The sequence below is a fragment of the Hypomesus nipponensis genome, chromosome 23 (genome assembly GCF_054491055.1).
Source record: "Hypomesus nipponensis isolate SF chromosome 23, ASM5449105v1, whole genome shotgun sequence".
NCBI classification, from domain to species: domain Eukaryota; kingdom Metazoa; phylum Chordata; class Actinopteri; order Osmeriformes; family Osmeridae; genus Hypomesus; species Hypomesus nipponensis.
In genome coordinates, this window is record NC_140383.1 from 17389568 (window position 1) to 17413716 (window position 24149).

The following is a 24149-nucleotide window of genomic DNA, read 5'->3' on the forward strand; positions in this document are numbered from 1 at the left end:
GGGGGGGGGCACCATCGTAACGTTTTTTGAGCAATTAAATACATTTCTTGTTTTGCCTGTTTTGTGATATAAGCTACATGCCTAAAAGGTGCGTAATATTTGTATAGACCTACTGAAACGATATCGGCATTATAATTATAATAACTATGATGATTTTTCAGTTGGCAATTTTTTGGTGCCCCCTTAGGACTTGGTGCCCTACACACAGCGCCCTATTTATTCATCTTTGTCTTTGCCTCAGAATGACATGTCAACAATATATAATGACGCCTTAACATGCCACGATAACATAATTAGTTATATTAGGCTATAATTACGTTGTCATGCCATGAGCATAATAGCATTCATTACAAAATGGTTAAATCTGATTTAAAATAACTGAAATTAAGTCTACAAACAACCGTCATGTATGTTCAACCATTTGTAAAACATGCTACAATAAAGGCAGGGTTAGGCTGTAGATTATCAAATCCTTTCAGCCTCATTCAGCTCAGGTAAATCAGCAATTTGCTGATGCTCCCTTTTGTGCTCGTTCATTGTTTGTATGCGCGAGCACATTTCCAGGCAACTTTTCTTGACGTAAGCAAATAAATGGGCTGCTACTTTACCCATTTCGGATTGGTTTCAATCTTAGCAAAAATCTGGAAAAATTATTCTATGAAAAAGCTAGCAGTATGAGCCAGGTTCGAGAATCGAACACAAATTATTGGGGGAGATAGTTTTAGATATGTTGACTGGAGTTAATATAATAAAAACGACCGGACGAGTCGGGTAGAAAATCGGAAATGCAACAACTGAGTCGAGGGGTGGGGACCTCCTGGGGCCAACGTACCCGAGCCGAACTCCACTTGGTATTTGACGGACTGGGTTTTTTATTTTCTATTAGTACTTAATAGGATAATTACGGCCAGGGATATTGTCCTTTCAATTGTAATGCATTATATATAGGCCTGTGAAAAATAAAGCGTTAACGCGTTATGATTAAATTACAGGATTAATTCGTTATTTTTGTTTAACGTAATATAACCACAATTCCACCCAATCTGCAACTTCTAGATGAGAAGTTTGTGTTCCAAAAAAACTAAGATGGAACATCCAATAAAACCAAAGTGATATGCACACTCTGAAGCAGGGCTCAAGACTGCGACCAAATGGTCGCATTTTGCAACCAGTTTTTGAGACAGTGCAAGCATTTTTTACAAGCACTCGCGCATATGCGACCTACAAATTTTGAATTCATTGGGTGTGCACAATGTCAGCACACGTTAGCAACAATGCATAGATACGGCGTTTTAGTAAGACAGCGATATTAGCTTTCCTTCTGTATTAGTACCGTAGCTTAAAGTCTAGGAAAGTTGAGGCTATTTTTCGCTAGGTTCCTACGAACATGTTTTAATCTGCCAGACAAGTGGGTGCCCCTTCGTTCTTTTGGTGAGCAGTTTCACAAGCACTTCTTAGCCGGCGTCATGGAGCCTAGCAGCGAAATACTTATTTAGCACTAGCGTTGCTACTGTATCCCTGCCTGTGTTTGAGCTGTTGCGCTGTTATACTCGGCAAGTATCGTGTTGTGGTGTTGGAGGACTGATCGAAAAAGTGCATCATACATTTAAGTCATTTAACTAAGACTTGCATGTACAGTACGTAATGTCACATTAAATAATGTATTTAAACTCAAGCTTATATGGTGCGTTGCAGGGGCGATTCTAGGATCTGACTTTTAGGGGTGCTAAGCCCCCAATGAGAATGTGACATGAATACAGTGCCTTGCAAAAGTGCTAAACGTAAACCCCCTTGCTAATATAAATCCCTAATTTCACTGGATAACAATTAATACATTTATGTATGTAGCCCTGGTGTAAATCTAACAGATTGAAACCGTTTAGTTTCTACATTCATTTCTACAAAAAGTATATGTAGGAAACAAAGTTGTAGTAATGCAATTTAACTCAGTCATTTAGTTTACAAGAGAAACAAAAAGGGTTAATTGAGATTTAAACATTTCAGTGCTAAATTAAACAAAGTTTTGCAAGAAGTTAAAAGCTAGGAGTTAATATAAATTGTTCTAAATAGTTGTGAGCATTAAGAGTTGTGTAAACGGAACAATATTTATAATATTGTCCTTTATTTTGAAGTGTGTTATAATATTGTACTATTGGTCAATGTTGTTGTCAGTCAAAGTCGTTTGTGGTGAGTGGTTGTGAGTGGAGGAAGTGAATGTGTGAGGGAGGGGTTGGTGGTTTTTGGAAAGGAGAAAGAAAGTTGAACGGACGAAAAAGAACGGGAGAGATTCACCACATGGAGAAGAGTAATAAACCGAAAATAAATAAGAGACACGAAAATAGCTAGCTTGGAGAAAATCTAAGTGGATTACTGAAGCTGAAGAAGGGTACACTACGGCACTTTTCTTGTCTAACCGCTGTGGTTATAGCAAACATTGTGCTAGTGTGGCTGGCTAACAGTTGGAGCTAATGGCGGAGAGTTGCTAATTCAGAGGACACGGATTTCCGATCGGAGAGGACGACGGTGTGTTCCTGCTGAAGAGGACTTTGCTTTATCTCGTGACTGGTTTTCATTTTCGTGTTTGGAGCTGTGTTTCTCGGATTAACAACTAACTGTAAATTGGATTTCTGTGAGTTTGCTTCACTGAAGAAACACGTCCTTCGGAAGCATCGCACACCAGCTACCATCAGGCCTGCAACGGGGTGTGTGTGTGGTACCACGGTTAATATGTTTTGAGAACGTTTTGCAGTGAAACTGATTTGAGGAGGAATACTTTTGTTTAGTTGTAAGGCTTCAAGTAGAAACAGAAAGAAAAGGTTAATTGTGTGCGTCTAAAGCAATATTGCCATTAGCCTATTTGAAGGGTGTTATTTGTGTTATATGTTTTTATTGTTTTCAAGTGGATGCTAAATATCATTTGTACATTTCAATTATCGTCCAGTAAACAAAACTTTTCTTGTTTAAAGAGTTGTCTGGGGTCAGTTATTCTAATACCAAAATATAGATTTGCATGTAAAAAATAGGGTAGTATATGACTAACCCAAAATAGGTAAACCTTTGGGGTAGCTACCTTAAAGAAACGAACTCAAAACACCTCATCATTCCAGTCTCAAGTTAAAATGTTACAGCTTACAGTGTTGGGGTGCTACATGTATTATTATGCAAAATATTGAATGAAAAAACTAAGGATGTCCCTTTCTTCATGAACTACCAGAATTAAATGATAATAAACAATATATTTAATAAAATATAAAACAAATATTAGGAGTGCATGAGCACTCCTAAAAAGGATCTAAAATTGCCACTGAATTGTACCCTCTCCAGTTACATTAGTAAATGCATTGCAGGTCAATATAAGGTGTGCCCCTTAATTTTCTGCTTGCGCTCCTAAAACTTTCAGTCAAGGGCTACTGTGCTCCTAGTAAAAAAAGTTAGCCTGGAGCCCTGCTCTGCAGGAAGACGTTATCGCTCTGGATAAGAGCGTCTGCTAAATGACTGAATGCTAAATGACTGAATGTTATCGTTTCACCGAAGCAATACCAGCCTAAAGTAACCTATACCACCTCAACGCAAAGCATGCGTTGGTCGGCGAGGGGAGTTCAAGTAGAATGCGCCAAACCACCCTCACTGAACAGCATAGGGTCCTCGCTAAGTCTGCCTGTGACAAGGTGACTAGCACAGTTTCCAAATGTATTGCAAAAAGCTGTAGACCGATTGATATTGTTGAGGACGAGGGGTTCCCCAAAGTTTTGCGAGTGGCAACGGGTGACTCGAACATCAAGGTACTGCAAAATCAAAGACGCACACTAATGACAACAATTCGGAAAATTGGTAATATGTAATTGATCATGATTAATCCACATAAACCTGTGATTAATTTGATTAAAATGTTTAATCATTTCACAGCCCTAATTATATATATATATATTCAATGTAAAGATTGTGTTGGTTAAGTTGGATGCTGATGCATTATTTGTATTTAGATTGGGACCTTATAAAATAACAGCGTATAAATTAATTAATTCCTTTTTCAAATATTAGTATTAAAGAACTCAGAGCGCCCTAGTATTTTGTTAATTTGAGTTATGCCCAAAAACGAGGCACGAGGGGCGCTACAATATTGTTCTTTTTCTTTTCTTCACTGCAAATTAACTGGCGCTCGACGCTTTTAATGACTAACACAGTGCCGCCGCTAGCCTGACGCATAATTATTTTATGATACCCCCCCCACCACCACCACAGCTGCCCTGTCAATGCATCAACATGCTGTGTTTGATATCATGCTAGATACGAAGTTAATGCGAACGCGGAATGCGCTGTGATGTCTTTTTGTCTCTTAATTGTTCAGCCTCACCCTTACATTTCTTAGCATGGTTTTCCAAATTAATTATAAACATTTAAAACTGAAAGCATGCAGCCTTCACTCATTTAAAAACTATTTGATAAATCGAAAATAAAAGCATCATAGAATGTACAGTAAAGTAACAGCTAGTTGGCGTCAGTTACTGTAAATGCATAGCTAATGTTTAATAGTAAAATCTCAATTTAGCTTGCACCTAACATTAGGGATGGGCGTGGTTAATCGAATATCCGGATATCCTAAAGTAAGTTAGTATTCAAATACTTTTTTCGAATACTTATGAGCGTAATTTGATTTTAAAAAATGTTTTATTGAAAAACCGTCGTGTTGTGAATTCTAATAGTTGTGACGTTAGAAAATGATGAAAACCATCAAAAAAGGTAGGCTACGCCTGTGTTCTGCTGCGAGTCTCCTTTCATTTCATTTGGCGCTACAAGAAGCATAGTGTCCTGGCTAAGCAGTACCTCGCAGCAACCTCAGTTCCTGCAGTCTTTTCTACGCCGGCCTGCTCGTAAATCGACTCCGTACTCGCCTCTCCCCTGAGCATGTTTACATGCTAATTCTCCTGAATAAAAATGCGTATGGCTAATGCAGTTGTGGCTTATTTATTTTCTTACCAGTAGCCATGTAGAGCTAGCGTAATCGGCTGTTTATGTTTGCATTGTGTGGTGGCGCACCGTATCCTATAGGATTCCGGTTCCAAGTTAATATTCAAGTTAATATGCAATATTCTCCGTGTGTCTTTCGTTTTTATGGTGGATAGTCTACCCAATGTGTCTACTTTAGTCCAATGTAGCCTACTTTTTATTTCACATAATAATAGGCTAATCGCTTTTCCGCCAAATTAAGAGCCTAAGTCTGAAGACGCAGCGTTTTTTCAAGTTCATTGTCTTTTCGTCTAGTAATAAATTGATCTTTCATTTGTTTTCTTTATTCAACCCTTATTTAATCTAATAGTTTAACAGTCCCAATTATTGCCAGAATGTGTGGTGGTTCATGTGTTTACTGTATGCTTTGCGTCACGTCAGGCTAATTACATAACGGAACCACATTAACAAAATAGATTATCCGGATATTCGAAAATAATTTCGGATACTATTCGAATAGTGAAATCAGTTCAAATCTCCATCCCTACCTAACATATTTGAGTGTGCTTACGTACGTCAGCTAGTTCGAGGTCTATGCATACGCTAACCATTAAATTAGCAGCACATTTCCCGTATTTAGCAATGATTAAACATGGACTTACACTGAAAAAAATGTTTTTGGGGGTCAGTAATTATTATAAACATTGTTGGTGTAAATTCTACATAAAAAAATATGTTTCTCCTTTGTACTTGATAATATTGGGTTTATTTAACATTTTAAACTGATGTAAAAATTAATTGTTATTTTGCAGTAAAGCGTAACTAAGCAGAAACGCATCGAAAGCCGGAAGTTTAGTTTTGGCGCGTGGTCGTCTAAGCTGCCAGAGACAGGCACCAAATCTACGAGGAGTCTCTGCTTGGATTGCCCTGGATTCATGAAGTAAGAGTTTACCATAATCAACTTGTACTATAATTTAATTGTGTTGTCAATAAAATGTTCGAGTAGAATTATCTGACACAACTTGGGTTTGATTATTTTATTTAACTTAAAGAGCAATGCTATTGGCCATTCGAAATGCTCAACTTTTCAAAGACCCCTAACGCTACTTGTCCTCTGACTTCAATGTTGCACAAACCTATTAGAAAACGTGTGACAAATTTGAAAAGTATAAAATGTCAAGAATATAGATTTTGGTTTTGTTCGTAATGTTTGCTACAGTATCTATCTACTAGCAATAGATATAGCTAGCAATAGATAATTGGGGGTGGTTGGGGCTATCTAGCAACATAAGGCTAACTAGGTTAGCTAGATGAAAAATCTTGTTTGACGATTTAGAAAATGTTCTTTAAATATCTAGTTTATAAATGGTTAAAGTAGCTAGCTAGACACATACTTATGCTATATTTATACTGAGTTTAGTAAAATAAGCTGAAGTAATTTTATGGACGTTTTGCACAATTAACCTATGTAGCGTTAGCTGTGTAGCTAAATACAGTTGCCCATGCATACAGTGCATGCCAGTTGCAAGTGTCTGGGTTGTATTGGGTGTGCTCAAGCCTTCGGTGTTCACAACCGTTGTTCCCTCATATAGTTATATTTTGAGTTATTTCTACATGGCATATACTTCCGTATATTTTCTACCGTGAAGTTTTTTTTATTTTTATATTTTGAACCTTAAAGCTAAACTATGTCCCTTAATCTAATGGAAGAGGGGTAAACTGGAAAGTGTATTAATATTGACCAAATATACTAGAATTTGAGTTATTTGACTGAGTTAAATCAGAGCAAGAATGGTCTAAGTAAGCTTCAATGAAATTTATATTTAATAACATTGCAAATTAATTCAATTAATCACAAGGCAAATATACAAAATAATTACCAAATTACTGCATTCGCTTTTGTTTTCTGCATGTGCCACTGTGGCCTTTCTACAATGTCTTTGCATCTCAAACTGTTTAATTGGGTTTCTTGGATCAAAACTTGCAGACCATTTGATTTTTGATGTATAAATATTTGTAAAATATACTGGGATTATTCAAATGTACTAATATTATTGATTTCTTCCACAGACAAAATACATAATTGCTGCCAATACCAGAGACAGTATTCAAGGTATGCATATTTTTTATTTATTTAATGTTTAAGCTATGCCACATAGGTGTACAGAGCTTGCAACAGTATCCCCCAGTTTTAAACTAGTAGCTATTGTGCCAACATGTAGGCTCTGTGTTTTAAATAGTTACCATTTTTGTGAAAAACAACCTGGCACTGTATGCACACATACTGTATGTGTATAATTTTTTTTCTTTCAGATTCTAGTAGGAACTGCCATTTTTGGTGGAATGCAGACCAAATTCATCAATTGTGATGTAGTCAAGATGGTATTGCTGAGGAACTGACACAGAGACAAACAAAAAGGTAAAGCAGTAATATCATTGGACTCCTGGAATAGTTAAGAGGGAAGGACCAAAGAACAGTTTGACCAGAGGAATTAAACAGTTACTGTTAGACAAAACATTAACACCCGTGCACATGAGATGGTCATGCAAAACATGTGAATTTACCTCATCAAAACGATTGCAATTGCTTACACATTATAGATTGAAGCATGGCCATTGGGGTCGAAGCCAGTCACTACCCTGCCTATACCTAGAATGCCCTTGTACTTTCAAGACTTGGAATGCACTTCGCACACATTTGTCTAGGCATCACAATGAGTCCATAGAGTCAGACCACATCCAGTCTTTTACATGTTTAGTTTGTAATTCTTGCAGTTTCCACTCAGAAAAGCAATATTTTGAACACCTTGGGGGCCATTTAAGGAAGTACGAAACTGTGCAATGTGTTTTTCAAAACTGTGATCATAGTACAAACATCTATTCAACGTTTGCTTCTCATAAAAGCAGGAAACATACTCCCCACTCTCTTGAAGATTTTAAGACGACAGTCTTTAAAAAATATCAGAGTCAAAGACCTGAAGAACTTGACTTGATTGAAAGTGAAGACAATTTTGAGCCTCTTGTTGAGGAAGATGAGGATTTAACTAATGTAATTGTTGATAAACTGGGTGGCCTCTTTCTGAAATTAGGAAGCATTTTCAATGTTTCTAACAGATGCATAAATGAAATTGTAGAGGAGTTTCAATTCATTACAAGCTCAGTATCAGGCCCAGTTATTAGAGATATTGTTCAAACAACTTTGAGAAAGCACAATTGCAATATTGATGATACTGTAGTATCAGAATTGGTGGAAAATATTTGCCATTTGAACCCTGTAAGTGCAGCTTTGGGAGCAGATGGACCTTTAAGCACATCTTACAAGAGAAGTAGCTTCTTAAAGGAACATTTTTCCATTATTGAGCCAGTTGAGTACATCCTTGATGAGAAGGAGAGAAAAACATTCCAATATGTACCGATTTTGCCAACATTGTGTCAACTTTTGAGCAAAAGAGATATTCAAGAAAAGGTCATTCAGAACAGAAAAGATTGTGATGGTTCATCTGCATACAGGTATTTTCATGATGGATCACACTTCAGAGAAAATGAATTTTTGTCCGTAGATGAGTTAAAACTTTCACTCATTCTATATATCGATGATTTTGAGGTGTGTAACCCTCTAGGGACGTCCCGTAAGAAACACAAAGTAACTGCGGTTTATTGGGTGTTGGCAGACGTTCCCTCTTTATCAAGATCTACACTGACATCCATTTATCTAGCTGTGCTATGTAAGGCAGACGATGCAAAGAGATTTGGATACCCTAAAATACTAGAGCCATTATTAACAGATCTGAAAGGTTTGGAGGATGATGGACTTTATGTGCCCTATTTGGGAAAAGTAATCAAAGGCACTGTGTTCTGTGTAATTGCTGACAATTTTGGAGCTCATTCGATTGGGGGCTTTGTTGAAAGCTTCTCATGCTCACACTTTTGTCGCTTCTGTATTGGGGAGCGTTCATTGATTCAGCAATTTGAAGTGAGATCAGGAGCCTTTCCTCTAAGAACAAAGCATCAACATAACCTGCACATTCAAACAGCATTGTCTGATACTACCCAAACCCATTGCAATGGAGTGAAAAGACCATGTGCTATCTCAGACAGACTAAGCCATTTTCATGCAACATCAGGTTACCCTCCAGATGTGTTACATGATTTACTTGAGGGTATTGTACCCCTGGGACTGGCACTGTGCTTAAAAGTTTTGTTAAAGAAAAAATATTTTTCCCTTGCTGAGCTTAATAGTTCCATCAAACAGTTTCCATATAAATGGAGTGACAAAACCAACTGCCCACAAGCTGTTCCACTGAACTTTGCCTTGAAGAAAAGCATTGGAGGCAATGCACATGAAAACTGGTGCTTATTGCGGCTGCTGCCTTTTATGGTTGGAGGCAAAGTGCCTGAGGATGAGAAAGCTTGGCTGCTGTTAATGACACTGAAAGATATTGTTGAGATTGTTATGTCTCCAATCCAAACAGTTCAGAGCATAGGTTATCTTGATGGTAAGATTGGGGAGCATCGCTATAGATTCTTTGAATTGTTTCCAGAACGAAAACTCACTCCAAAACAACATTTTCTGGAGCCACTACCCTATGCTGATGACAGCTTTTGGTCTCTTGTGGCTTTATGGACCATGAGGTTTGAAGCTTAACATAGCTTCTTTAAGAAGATCGTACAACAAACTGGGTCTTTTCGAAATATTTTGATGTCACTTGCAAAGAAGCATCAGTCTATGATTGCATGCAATCTACATGGTGCAAATATTCTGAAACCAGCTTTATGCGTTTCTAAAATGACACGAGTAGCAGTAGATGTCCTGAAAGATAACATAACAGAGTTCATGACCAGGAAGTTCCCAAATGAAGTGGCTGTAGATGTGGCAAATAAGATTGACTTTTTGGGCACCAACTATTGTGTTGGAATGATGTTGCCTTTTGGTTCAACTGGAGGACTGCCTGACTTTGCACAAATAATACAAATTATCATTGTGCGTCACAGCCTTTTCTTTGTTGTCAAGTTACAAAGTGCCTGGTACAATGAGCATATAAGAAGCTTCAAAGTAGAATCAACATCCAACTTTCAAATCCTTGAGGAACACCAACTGACAGACGTCTATCCCCTGGCTGCATACAACATGGCAGGAGAACAAATGGTTTCTCTTAAACACAACATTTGCATATCATAGGTAATATAGTCTACTTCATTAATAAAAAATGTAACTTATTCTTTCATTTGATGTATTCCACAGTCCTAATGGGTTTTTAATGTTTTAAGTTGAAGCAATTGGTGTATTACTCTGTTCATGTTTTTAGTTGTAATTAAAAAGCTGTAGGCTACTGTGTGTGTTAGATTTCTCAAACTACTGCAAAATTACTAACCATCTCTTTCCTCTCTTGTCTCTTCCCTCCCTCCTTCCCCTCCTAGCTGATGGAAAAGACAACCAGGATTTCTGCACCAACCCATTTGCGTGTAATAGTAGCGGCTCACGACATCCGCAAGTTGACTTTACCCTTTGGTATCCCTGATAAGGTTGAGGACCTTGTTTCAGTCATCAAAGAACATTTTGAACTTGAAGGGAATTTTAATATTTTGTACCAAGACAAAGACTTTGATGACCAGTTCTTCACTCTGACCACAACTGCAGAGGTAAAAGACAAAGACACATTGAAAATAGTCCAAGTAGACGATTCATTTATTCTAAACTTGTGTCATGTTGATGAATCAGACATGAGCTTGACTCCAATACCATCAGATCGGTCTGTTACCTCAAGATCATTGGATCAAAACTCTGCTGATGAGAGTTGTTCAGGTAGCTCAATAGACACTTTTCTGTTGTCTTCATCACCTGCGTGCCGTGTTGACCCTTGGCCTGCTCGCTTTACAATTCCCAAATTCTCCCATGATGTGGAAATAATTCTTCAAACAGCAAACAAAACTTATCATGATGGCGGTGCACTCTTCCAAAACCCAAGTGTGAAATCTGATATCTTGCAGGCTCTCGCAGAGGCAATATTCCATTATACAGCTTATCCCACCAGTCTTCAAATACTCACTGTTGCAGAAGCTCTTGTAGAAAAGTACCCATGCCTCAAGGAACCTGGATCATTTGCAGGCATGTATGGCTGGCAACAGAGCCTCAAATACAAGATGCACAATTATCGTACCAAGTTGAGAAGCCGTGAACTCTCATGCCCGGAGCTTGAGGTTAACTCCTTAAAAAGGAAGCGACTTATTTAAGTTTATTTTATTATTTTAAGTTACCACACCATATCAAGGCATGTGGACTTTTGAGCGTTGTGATCTAAGCATATTTTAAGGCATTGTAAACAATTCCCAGGTTATTGTTTAACAATTAGTCTTTAGTAGCAAATGCCAGTGTTTTGTTTGTGGTTAATGTTTTAGGTCTTTGGTGATAGGTTTACTGGGACCGTCTGAAATACATTGCCGACTTGAACTGTACCAGCCCATTCTATGATTGTGATTGTGTGAGGCCTTTTTCACTATAACTTTAATAAAAAATTTGACAAGATATATACTGTTCAATGTGAGTGATTTAAATATTGTTGATGATGTTAAATGTTATGCATCTTACAATTTATAACCAATCATTTATACTGATATAATTCAGTTAAAACATACTGACAACTGGGAGTTAATTGTTATTTAATTAATATATATTTATAAGTAGTTTTGTATTTGACAATCAAGTAAAATTTACTACGTAAACTGCGAAAAATTAAGTAAGCCTTACCTGATATACTTGGTGAATATTAATTGCTAATACTTTGTGAATATTAATTGCTAATACTGAGTACATTTTACTTACTTTGTGTGGTGTACTTTAAACACATTACATGGTGTTAAATTTAAACACAAAAATTGTTTGCAAATTGTTGCCTCATTTTTTTGGAGTAAATCTTAAACATCATTTTTTTCAGGTATTTGTTTTTTGTTTTGTTTTTGTTTGTTTTTTTTTTTTGGGGGGGGGGGGGGGGGTAACGGGCGTAACGTTTTTTGAGCAATTAAATATATATTTTGTTTTGTGATATACATAACTAAAAGTTGCCTAATATTTATATAGGCCTACTACTGAAATAATATCGGCATTATAATTATAATAACTAAGAGGATTTTTCAGTTGGCAATTTTTTGGTGACCCCTCAGGTCACCAAAAAATTCAAAAGGGGTTTCTTCTGAACTGAATTAAGGAAAACATTTGGCATTCAAGTTCCACAAGGATCAAAAAAAAAACACAAGGATCAAAGGAATTGCATTTTAAGAAAACTCTCTGTGTCTGAAGTGTTAAAATGAAGTTATGAGAAATCGTTGGTGATTGCGTTGACATCAACTCTACAAGCGGTTTTATCATTTAACCAATGAATTCTTGATATCCAAAATTCGAATTCTTGATATCAAGAATTGCAATTTGGATATCAAGAATTGCATTTTGGATATCAGGATTACGAATTATTGATATCAACAATTCATTGGTTAAATGAATACTTACTAAAAAAGCTTAGAATTGTATTTTTGATATCAAGAATTCGAATTTTGGATATCAAGAATTCATTGGTTAAATTATAAAATGGCTTGCCATAAACAGACATCCTCGGATTTAAATCATTATAATAATTAACCTTGCTTAGTGTGCACACTGTTAGATCCAGTGGAGAACAATTCCACTGCTCTTACAGGTATGATGTTGCACCAGTGCACCTGTTGCTTTTCGCTTGGACAAAACTTGACTGCACACGTCACTGCTGTTGCGTGCCCTTCAATTCTGCCGATTCTGTTTGTGTTGGAATGTGAAGAGTGAAATGAAAAAATACCCTTTTGTCACCCTATCAGAATGTTTCTGCCTCCGTTGTTGAGAGGAAAATGCCATGCAGCTCCGTGATTGGTGGTCCAGCTATGAATTTACAGAGGGCCGATGAATATTGATTCAATGAAAGACTAATTTCCATTGACAGTAAAATTGACCAATCATATTTTCCCTCTAAATGGGTGGGCTTTGTTATCACTAACTTTATGACAAGTTCCGCCCGCTGTGGGTGCGTAATCACAAGCTAATAAACTAGTTAACGTAACATTAACTTGTTTGTTCACTTCACAATGGAAGCCGCGAGTAACATTCCCGCTAGTGAGGACATTGTTTCACTTCATTTAATATGTGTGCCGTTTTCAAGGTTAACTTTAAATGAGAATTTGGAGTTAATCGGCAAAGGAAGACCAACACCAGAACTTAATTTTGTGCACAAAAACAAAGCTCATCAAAGCTATGTTATTTAAAAACGTTTCTGACACTGTTTTGTAGCCCTAGCCTAGCCTATATGTTATAGTGTTTTTTTTTTTTTTTTTACCTTTATTTAACCAGGAAATAACCTATTGAGATTAAAAATCTCTTTTTCAAAGGTGACCTGGCCAAGACAGGCAGCAGCACAATGAACCACAGTTACAGACAAACAGTTACAGACAAACACACAGGGACAAAATTAAAATAGCACTAAAAAATAAAGCAAATCAATTCACACTGCAACAATCCTAAATAGACCCATTTCTGTAACCAGGAGAAAAAAAAAACTATTAAAAACACTGACATCTTTGAGAGTCCAGCTCAATTTCCTTCATTTTAGACTTAAAGGCATTCAACGAAATTAATTCAACAAGCCCTAGGTCTTTCTGCAGCGTATTCCACACAGTGGGGGCAGAGTACACAAAAGCCTTTTTACCCTGTTCTGTCCGTACATTGGGGACCGAAAGCAACACCAAGTCCTGCGAACGTAAAAATTGTGGACCAGCACTTTTTCGCATGATAAGGGAGCATACATAGCTAGGTAGCACACCAAGTATTGCCTTGTAAATAAATGTGCAGTAGTGACTGAGCCTACGAGTGGACAAAGCAGGCCATCCTACCCGAGAGTACAACTGGCAGTGGTGAGTCCGAGCCTTACAGTTTGTGATGAATCTCAGGGATGAATGGTACGCCGAGTCAATCATATTAAGACACTGCACAGAGGTATGCATATACAACAAATCACCATAGTCCAGAACAGACAAAAAAGTAGCAGCCACAAGTCGCTTTTTTACATTGAAAGAGTGTGTTGTACAGAATGACCGGTCAATTACTGTAAATATTGCCACAAGGGCTGGCTCAAACAGTAATAATGACCAACACAATTTCATGTAGTAATGCTGTGGGCGGGCTGTATCATGGTTTTTTCCCCGACGAATAATTCGGGTCAGAGGGCCAAATCGTGGGTGACAACTTCCTTCCCTCAGCCAGGGTATTGAAAATGGGTTGTGGATGGGTATTCCAGCATGACAATGACCCAAAACACACAGCCAAGGCAACAAAGGAGTGGCTCAAGAAGAAGAACATTAAGGTCTTGGAGTGGCCTAGCCAGTCTCCAGCAGTGGCGGATTTTGTGATTTGGGGGCCCCAGGCGAAGACAGGCATGGGGCCCCCTTAATTCCTATTCTCACTCTTTTCAATCTATATAATAATTATTAATATAATAATAATAGTGCTGTCAAACGATTAAAATATTTAATTGCGATTAATAGCATTAATGTCATAGTTAACTCGCGATTAATCACAATGAATTGCACATTTTTATCTATTCTAAATGTCCCTTGATTTCTTTTTGTCCCATAATTTTTTCAAATTTTAATGCTCTTATCAACATGGAAAAGTGGTTCGGATTGCTTTGTGCAAATATTTTTTTAATTAAAAACAACATTGCAATCACCTGGCTTTGACGAGGGGGCGGAGAATTCGCATGAATCGCATCAGCTGTGTGATTGGCCATCAAGTGGTATTTCAGACTGGACGTGCTGCGATGATAGCTCAGTTTACAAGAAAAAACACACAGATCACTTTGGTCTTGTCAATGGAAACATTTGGCAACTTTTCCATTCAGAATCTTACTGGCATCCATTTCGGCATCTCGCGCTCGCCATCCACTCAAAGCGTAACGTTAGCCTACTACCAAAGAATGTCTAATATCCGTAAACGGGCTCTGCTACTACTGTTTAGCCGGCTCGCAAGCCAAACAAGTGTGTGTGGCGTGCCTGTTGTTTTGTTTCCGGTCTTAGCTAGATCCGGTGTGGTGTTGTAGTTTTTCTAACGTCGGCAGTTGTTGCAACAGCATGTGAAAAAAACTACAAAGTTTGCTAGGCCAAAAAATAATAATTGACGCCGTTAATTTGGGTTTGCGTTAACGCTGTTAATAACGCCTTAAACTGACAGCACTAAATAATAATAAAAATAATAACTAGAGAGGGTACAATTTCTGGGGAAATTGTAGGGTGTGTTTTGCTAGCGTCATTTGCTGATGAGTGCATTTATTAACTGTAATTTTTACAACTGATATTTCTGTATATTTTATATAAAAATGCGTATTTACTATTTATGAAGATTGCATAGATTTAAAAGCATATCGTTCCCATCAAGCGATCATTGTCAGTAACAATGGCAAATTTGGTCTCAGTCTAGAGCCCTGCGTGGAGAAGCTGACCCCGGTAAATTGTGCTACGAGCAAGCTAGCCTAGCTGCTGTTGCTAGCCAAACTTCACTAAGCAGCACTTGTGCTAGCTGCCGCATCAGTGGATACCAGTGGAGAGAAAATGACGTTTCCTTCTGTAGTTTCAGTTTGGCAACTACTTGTTTACTCTCCTCTTTTGTCTTTATCCTTTGTGCTCCTTTCGGGGAGTTGCGTTTCATTTAGCAAATTGTTTTTTAAATTCATTTCACCCTTCTACTGTTTCATATTAAGCCAACTGATATGACGTGCTTTGCTGCAAAGTTGCTGCAATCGATAGAATAGTCCACAATAGAATGTGGTGGGGGGTGAAGCCTGCGTTGACACAAATAGAATAAACCCTCTGTTGGTGTCTTTGTTGATTCTTTTAGGGATAGTTATGACTTTTAATCAATTTGTATTATTAATATAATATTATTATTGATCATATAGTATTTGTATGGAGTCTTTCAAGGGGCCCCTTGTCAGTTGGGGGCCCCCTGGCACCTGGGAGCCCCAGGCGGTTACCTACTTTGCCTAGTTGGTATATCCGCCCCAGGGGGGTGTTCCATCAACGTCTATTAAGGCAAAGCGAGACTTATTTAGCCAAGTCTCACTTACTTTAGCGAGAGTTCCGTTCCATTAAGGTGGATTATTCTAGTTCAAGCTATGTAATCAAGGTTCGGAACTAGCCTGATCCGTGTCAGGCTAAAAGTCTAGCTAAACTAAAATGTGTTGCAAATAATTTCAAACAGACGGAAACAGAATCTTAAAAGACAGTTCCGTCGAGTAAATTCCTGCGCTCAAAGCACTTTAGTCTGTGTTCGGAAACGTAAATTCAAAAAAAAGTGCAGACATGAATGATTCACATGTTTAGGCCTACTTCATCTCCCAAAAATATATAAATAATGTAACTATCTCTTTTCAAAAGCCATTGGTTAATTGACATAAAACAAGGCCTTAGAAACTAAGCAAGACAAGTTACAATCAATGATGGCGTATCCGTTTTTTGACAAACCTGTGGTGGATGAAGGTGCTCAGATTATACAAAGAGCGTTTATCCCACCAGCCCCAAGGGTCTACAGAGACAGAAATAATGCTCCCTGACCAATATCTGTGGAAGAAGTATAGGTTCAGCAGGCCCAGCATAGTGTTTATCTTGATAGATTTAATTGTCATTCTTAAAAATACATTTTATATATGTATATATATATATATATAAAATAACACTTTAGCAACTCTTAAGGATGGCAATGAACACATAAGAGCAGCCAACCATCCTTTGTAGAAAGTAATAGAAAAGAGAGTAGACTATAATAGTAGAAAGGAGGGTAGTAGATTGCAGTCTATGTAGGTGGGCCTAGACTATGTAGTCTGCTGGAATCACACACAAGGAAGCAAACCCACTGTAGCCAAGCCTTGACACTGTTCAGTCTGTCTGCATCTGTCTATGTCTTTCGTGTAGGACGTTCTTGAACTATGCCAGGAATTATGAAGGGTATACCTTGCTCCAAAGCAGTACCTGAATATTATCATCAGTTTTTCTGGTCATCTTGAAACAAAAAGAATCAAGGAGACTTTTTATTCAATAGTATAAAGTATTTTCAATGTTTAAAGTAGCCTATATGTTGACAAGCCTCTATATTATCTCTCCTCTGGCTTCCCCAATATTATAGGTGCAATATACTGTCCCCATGGGTGTATCCAGGCCTATTGGAAGACTCGGGGTGACTGCCTGGTGCCCCCATGGTTGAAAGTGTTCCTAAAATGCCCTTGAGTGGCAAATAATTAGACCAAGTGCCCTACTGTCTGCCATTCACATTGTGAAAATGCTTGAGTGCCCAGGATGCCCCACGCAATAAATGACAGTGTGCCCCATAAATGAAAAAACATGTCTTAATGAGTTCCTTTATAGTATAGAAAATGTGATGCAGTACCCTATAAAGTGCCCTTATAATGGCCTAAATTGTACTGTTCCCATGCCCTTACTTTAAAAAAAAAAGGGTGCTGTTATGAAGTGACCTTTTATGCTGCCCCTACATGAGTGTCCCAAATGTTGCCCTTTCCAAAGAAGACAATTAGATACTGTGCCCAACAGTCTCCCCTAATGTTCCCAGTAGTGATGCTGTGTCAACACTTGGCACAGCCACAGTCTGTCACTGTCCAAGCCCCCTCTGGATCTGTGGAGGCAGACTATATTAATTGAAAATACTCGTAATATAATAATGATAGTCACGCTGAGCAATTTTAAATGACTGTTCTGCCAAACAAAGTATGCAGTTTGGGTCACCTTCTGATCTAAAAAGTCAGTGCTGGATCTGTGCAATACTAGTCATTTCAGTGAATCCCTATTTTAGTCATGGTTATCTTTCCCTTTTATCTTAAAGCTCAGCATTTAGCCTATCAGTTAATAAATGCGTGTGGCAAAGTTATTTTGAAGTCATTTATTGTTTTGTTCAAGATGTGAAGACAAAAACATTATTAGCCCACATCAAGTTCAATTAACCATGGCCTTCTTCAGTGTTTTGAATTGAGTGTTTTGTTTTGAATACAATTTTCAATTGCTGCCACGTTCTTTTTTGGGCTATTATTCTCAATCTCCTGTTGAGAATATCGGCCATAGGCTAGCCTACTGTCAGAACGGTTTCAGACAGCTCATCAAATTACGCTAATTATCAGTAGGCCTAAATGTGTGTGTATATGTATATATATATATATATATATGGTGGGTCTACAATTTAATGCATGTTAACGGTCTAAATGGTTTGACAAGTTGTCTCCCTTGCCATGTTAATTGCAGCAACATTGCCCTTTTTGGGGACAACTCCCAAAAAACTCAAATCAATTTACGCTGCTGAAACAACACCCCTCTGCTGCTTTACGCTTTACTTTTTGCAACTGTGGAAGAAATTGCGATTTCCTGTGTGCTTCCATTATTCACAAATCAATAGAACTAGTCATTGGCTACTAGTTAGTATGTTCTAATGTAAGCTTGCTATTTTTAAGACTAGATTGTGTCAGGGTTAATAGATGTTCGGGATCAGGAGAAAGTACTGGCTAAATGTTCCTTGTCATGACTACAAGGAGAGCTCCAACTATGAACTCTCTAGTCTGAGTGGTCATGTGTTGGGATCTGTGAATCTCTTTCTCTGAGACTGTTTTAACGTCATTACTGTCTGACTGTCTCTATCTATGTTTACATTCTTGTGTCCTATAAAAGATGGTCCTCCGGCCTTCAGAGCGGGGAGAGACATGATTGAGACCTAAGCCTGGTGTTGTGTTGTCATTTATTGTCAGAGGTCTGGTTTTCTCTCCCAATCTGCAGATTGATAAATACTTATTAAAATCCAGAACTCAACTGAATTTAGTCACTCCGTTTATGAAGAGACGAACAAAACACTTTCTTCATCACGACATAGCTCCTCTTTCCGACGATCGCCTGATCTGGGCTGCACAGTCTAAACTTATTGAGGTCTAGCTTGAATTAGCGTTGCCTGTTAGGGGAACGGAACTTTAGTGGAACGCCTTGGCTTAGTTGACGTTTACCTAAGTGAGACAATTTGTGTTAGCGCGACTTGCGTTAGCGACGTTGATGGAACACCCCCCTGGTCTCCAGACCTTAATCCCATATAGAATCTGTGGAGGGAGCTAAGGGTTTGAGTTGCCAAATGTCAGCCTCGAAACCTTAATGACTTGGAGAAGATCTGCAAAGAGGAGTGGGACAAAATCCCTCCTAAGATCAGAGGTGTCAAGTAACAAAGTACAAATACTTTGTTACCTTACTTAAGTAGAAATTTGGGGTATCTATACTTTACTGAAGTAATTATTTTTCAGCCTAGTTTCTACTTCTACTCCTTAAATTTTTACGCAATCATCTGTGCTTTCTACTCCTTACATTTTAAAAATAGCCTTGTTACTTCAATTTCAGTTTGGCTTGTTTTCATTCCAGCTTGTCATCGTTCAAAAAAACACACTCAAAGAAAAACTATCCAGAAAAATTGTGCCATCCTGATAGAGTGAATTTGTTTGTGGTTGGATGAGAAGTATAAAAATATACCATTCCTACACCCTATTGGTTTATACGTGATCCATCATCTGCACTTGACACAAATCACGTCAAACTCCAGCAAGGAAATAGCAGACATATGTAGCATATGAAGATGTCCGCGGCAGAGACTCAAGAGAAATCTCTAAACCAAGCACCAGCGAAGAGGTTGGTAGCTAGGAAGATTAGCCAACCCTTCTACATCCCTGGCCTTACCTGGAGGACGTTTTCGACATGTTGGATGCAAAAACAACTCCTTTCGAATGTGCTGCAAGCTCTGCGCACTAAGCTACCACAAGCTAATGGCTAGCACAAACTCGCCGTCTAATTTGAATAGAGGCTATTGGCCTCTGAAGAAGACTTTTTGCTCCATTACTATACTTATAGTAAACTAGTTAGTCATCAAATCGTTCGCTCCATGAAACACATGTTAATGCTCAGTAGTAGGCTACACATATATGGTACTAAAATGCGTTCATTTTCAATGGGCATAAACAGGTGCAGCCCATATTTTTCAACATTAATTCAATATAACAAGTCATTATGGCCTTTGGAAAAACGTTTTTTGGGGGGGAGGTAGGGTTGTGCATTATAGACCCCTGTGCCTAAGCTTTTTTCCTTAATGGGATTTTTTTCCCCCTTACATTACTACTCTTATACTTTTACTTGAGTAAAAAGCTTGAATTGATACTTCAACTTCTACAGAAGTAGTTTTAAACCCTAGTTTCTCTACTTCTACTTGAGTAATGAATGTGAATACTTTTGACTAGTGATGTGTCGTTTGTGAACGTTTTGTTCATTTTGAACAAATCCTTACAAGGACTCGGGAGTAATGAGTCCTCTCAAAGAGTGATTTGTTCATTTTCTCATGGCCGCGCATCGGGACTGTTGCATAGGCTCGTCCAAGTAAACAAAAATGATTTGTTCATTTCCCGACTCGGCCTTCGGGTACGAGTCTTTGGATCATTTTTCACTTGACCTGCATAGGCTCTGTACTGGTAGCTAGAGGAAACAAACGATTAGTTCATTTCCCGACTCAGTCTTTCTCTACGAGTCTTTGGATCATTTTTCACGTGACCTGCATTGTATTTTTTTGTAGAGGAAACGGTTTCCTCATTCCCTTTCGCGTGGCCGCTGTTTTAGTAAGACGTGAATGATATTCGCTCAAGTCAAGTCATCATACTGACTGGTTTTGTTATTTTCACTTTACATTTACACTTACAGTTTAGTGCAGTGTAATTGTTTGCAGTGATAATTAAATGCTAGTGTGATAATAAATGACCAAATCATACAAACTGTCATGATACATTATTTTAATGCCCCCCGCCCCCGTTGAAATGAACAAATGACTCGAAAAAAGATTTGTTCATTTTACTGAACGAGATTCAAAGAACCGAAGCAGTAAAATGATCCGAACTTCCCATCACTACTTTTGACACCTCTGCCTAAGATGTGTGCAAACCAGGTGGCAACTACAAGAAACGCCTGACCTCTGTGATTGCCAACAAGGGTTTTGCCACCAAGTGCTGAGTCATGTTTTGCAGAGGGGTGAAATACTTATTTCACTCATTAAAATGCTAATTCATGTATAACTATTTTGACATGCATTTTTCTGGATTTTTTGTTGTTGTTATACTGTTTCTCACTGTTCAAATAAACCTACAATTATAATTATAGGATCTGATCTCTCTAGATCGGTTGACATTCACTGTACACAAATATACAGAAATACAGAAATCATGACAAGGGGCAAACACTTTTCCACAGCACTGTAAACCCCACTGTAAAGGTCAGCTGGCACTCAAATGGCATTGCACTAGCTAGGGGTTGCTATGGAAACTAAACTATTTTAATAATCTTGGATGAAACATTGTCCCACAACATACTGTCACTAAGTATACAGTAACAATATCCATGCATGAGCTTACAATAAAACCCTTGAGTAATCTCAGAAATTGTTACTATTTTTGCAGTACCAGACAGGTCGTACAAAAATGCCAAAACTATAAAATCAACTTATTCAGCAACATATAAAGATCTCATGAGCATTGCCAGTTTCACAGTACCTGCAGTTCATGTAAGCGATTGTAGTAGCCTTGACAGAACATTCTGTACAACATCTCCAGGGTTTTCACTTGTGGGAGATCCTCCTGTGTCCGAGGCTTGTGCTGTGACTTAGACAGGTTGACAGAGGGGAAAGGAGAGCCCCCCGCACCCCTGGCGGAGACCAGAACTGAGGCTGTGGGGCATAGCAGAAGCCAGCGTCCATGCTTTTGCACGGCAGTCTGGGCCAGACGAGCAGCCATTATGGTGGCAGCAGAAGGAATGTCAAAATAACACCAGACTCCTGTTTCACCACAGAGCCTGCCTTGGGAGGGGCTATGTCCTTAGAAAGTTAACCCTTGGAATCCAACACAGAAGGTAAGTACATTGCGATTTAAATTAAACAGGAAATTTGAAGTTAATTTAGACGAATTTAGTTAATTTATTTCCATTGTTGTTCCATTCATTTGTTAGCCTATCCAACTTTTACCAAACCAATAACAATATCCAGTACTGGTCATTCGGTGTGTCTGCCTTTGGCATGTCACCACCTATATTCTCTCTCATATATATTTGGGTGTGTCTGCCTCTATCAAGGCACAACCTATATTCTCTCTCATTAGGGGCCAAGCAAGCAAAGCTGCTAGGGAATCTATTGTTTTCGTTAGTTTTATAATTAGGGTTCCTCTGGTAGGAGGGAACCTATTGTTATTAAGGTTTCTCCGGTAGGAAAAACCTATTGTTATTGGTGGTATTTTCTTTGTTCCATGGAGAGTCAATGGCAGCCCCGAGACCTGTAATGTTAAAAGTTGTGAAATTTGGCATGTTGAAACTGCAGAGCATTAGTAACTACCATACCACACATGGCCCACGTAAGATAATAGGTGGCGCTACAGGCCATGCCCCAATATGTCAATTTTCAAAGTGATGCCCTTTGCAGGCCATAAGTCCCAACATTTTGAGATTGAGCACATATGCCTCAATGCTCATGAGGAACAAAAAAAACCTTAAGAACCTATAACAGCTACCATATTAGATTTTTCTGTACAATAAAGATTTGTCCAAAAATATTATTTTCCTCATGAACCGTTTCTCCGATTGACTTGAAAAAACGAAACTGATTTGTAAAACATATGTATTTGTATAGGGTGATAAGCAATGAGCAATATATTACAAAATGGCCAAATAATTAACAAAAGGGTGAAGTTGCACCTGTGGCACATATCTCATGTGTCCATAAGTAAGTGCCACATTAACCTAGGGACTTGATCTGCTCCACACACGAGGAAAACACTACACAATGTTACCATGTGCAAAGGCCACTTCATATCTCCAAAATTATTGAATTAAAGGGAAATATACATTTTGGCTCACGCTAAAATATTGCTTTACATATCCACTATTCATTAACTGATACTCCGATTTAATCACAAGTTCAGTGGAAGACCCTTGACAATGTTTAGTACACAAATCTGCGAAATACCTCAATGTAAGATAATTAAATTTATTGTGAATATTTGAAATATGCATGCTTGGCTAATTGCTAAGGCTTCTTCCAATGAACTGTCTCCCTTGCTCCACAGCGCGCGCTTCAAATTCTCACAGACACATCCAGGCCCCTAACACACGCTAGCTAAGGGAGACGCACACACATACAAGGTTTTCTGAAAAGGGTGGGCCTACCAAGCCCCACCCTCACTCCTTGGCTTTTAGCAAAAGCCCTTGTGGATCTTGGTGTTTTTGCATTTCCAATATTGTATGTAATGATAAAAAGTTATCCAAATCCTGAAACATTCATAGTATTAGTAACTACCACACCACAAATGGCCCACCATTGCCCATAGGTGGTGCTACAGGCCATGCCCCAATTGTCCATTTTCAAAGTGATGACATTTCAATATCTAAAACATGCCTTATTTCTCATGGGAAATAGAACAGCCATTGGTGACCCATGCAGTCCACCATGTATGGTGAACATTTAAAAAACGTACAGATCTCCCCTACGAACCATTACTCCAATTGACTTAAAATTATATATGTATGTGTAGGACACATATGTGGTTATGCTAATTTGAGACCCCAATAGCTATGGAAATAAGAATGAGTGCAATTAGGATATGAATATAAATGTGTACACATTTAAATGTAAATATAAATGTGTACACAACAATTAGTTGCAATCAAGTAGGTCTACTTTCATTGGACAAGAGGTATTCCATAAATGCTGACATTTGACGGCCTCAGACAGCATGAGTCTGTCACTCGGTTTAGTGAAAAAGCTCGTCTTGATTTGCAATGCAGCTCGGGGAGGTTCTGGACTATGGGGGGCCAAGCTGTGGCCAGTTTTTCTGTGACACCATGGTTACACCAAGCGTGGAAATTCTGCCTTGCGGATGTGGTGTGGACTCAGCAGAGTTCTAATCCGTTGTAAGTAATGAGAGTGGCTACACCTAGCCTGACGTTGTCATACTCATAATTCTAGTCAGAATATGAGTCTGAAAACTCTCCGTTGGGCTGTGACTACGTTTCAACCGAACTCGTAAAACAAATGCCTCTTCGCTCGATTGGATACACCTACAACCAATCAGAGCAATGTAATA

General features: G+C 38.3%; 1 protein-coding gene and 1 long non-coding RNA gene across 2 annotated transcripts in view; one reads left to right on the forward strand and one right to left on the reverse strand.

Annotated features, from left to right (window-relative positions):
- The window catches only part of cyp27a1.1 (cytochrome P450, family 27, subfamily A, polypeptide 1.1), a 165237-nt gene extending 143406 nt beyond the window's left edge, over positions 1–21831 (reverse strand). Inside the window, exon 1 of the mRNA XM_084688252.1 lies at positions 21573–21831. Within this exon, the coding sequence (XP_084544378.1) occupies positions 21573–21812 (240 nt within the window). The 5' untranslated portion in view covers positions 21813–21831. The remainder of the gene's footprint in view (positions 1–21572) is intronic.
- LOC146234434 (uncharacterized) lies at positions 5583–10500 on the forward strand. Its single transcript, XR_014741570.1, has 4 exons — positions 5583–5887; positions 7018–7060; positions 7261–7366; positions 10366–10500. It is a non-coding gene; the product is annotated as an uncharacterized LOC146234434 (long non-coding RNA).
- Positions 21832–24149: the final 2318 nt, after the last annotated feature.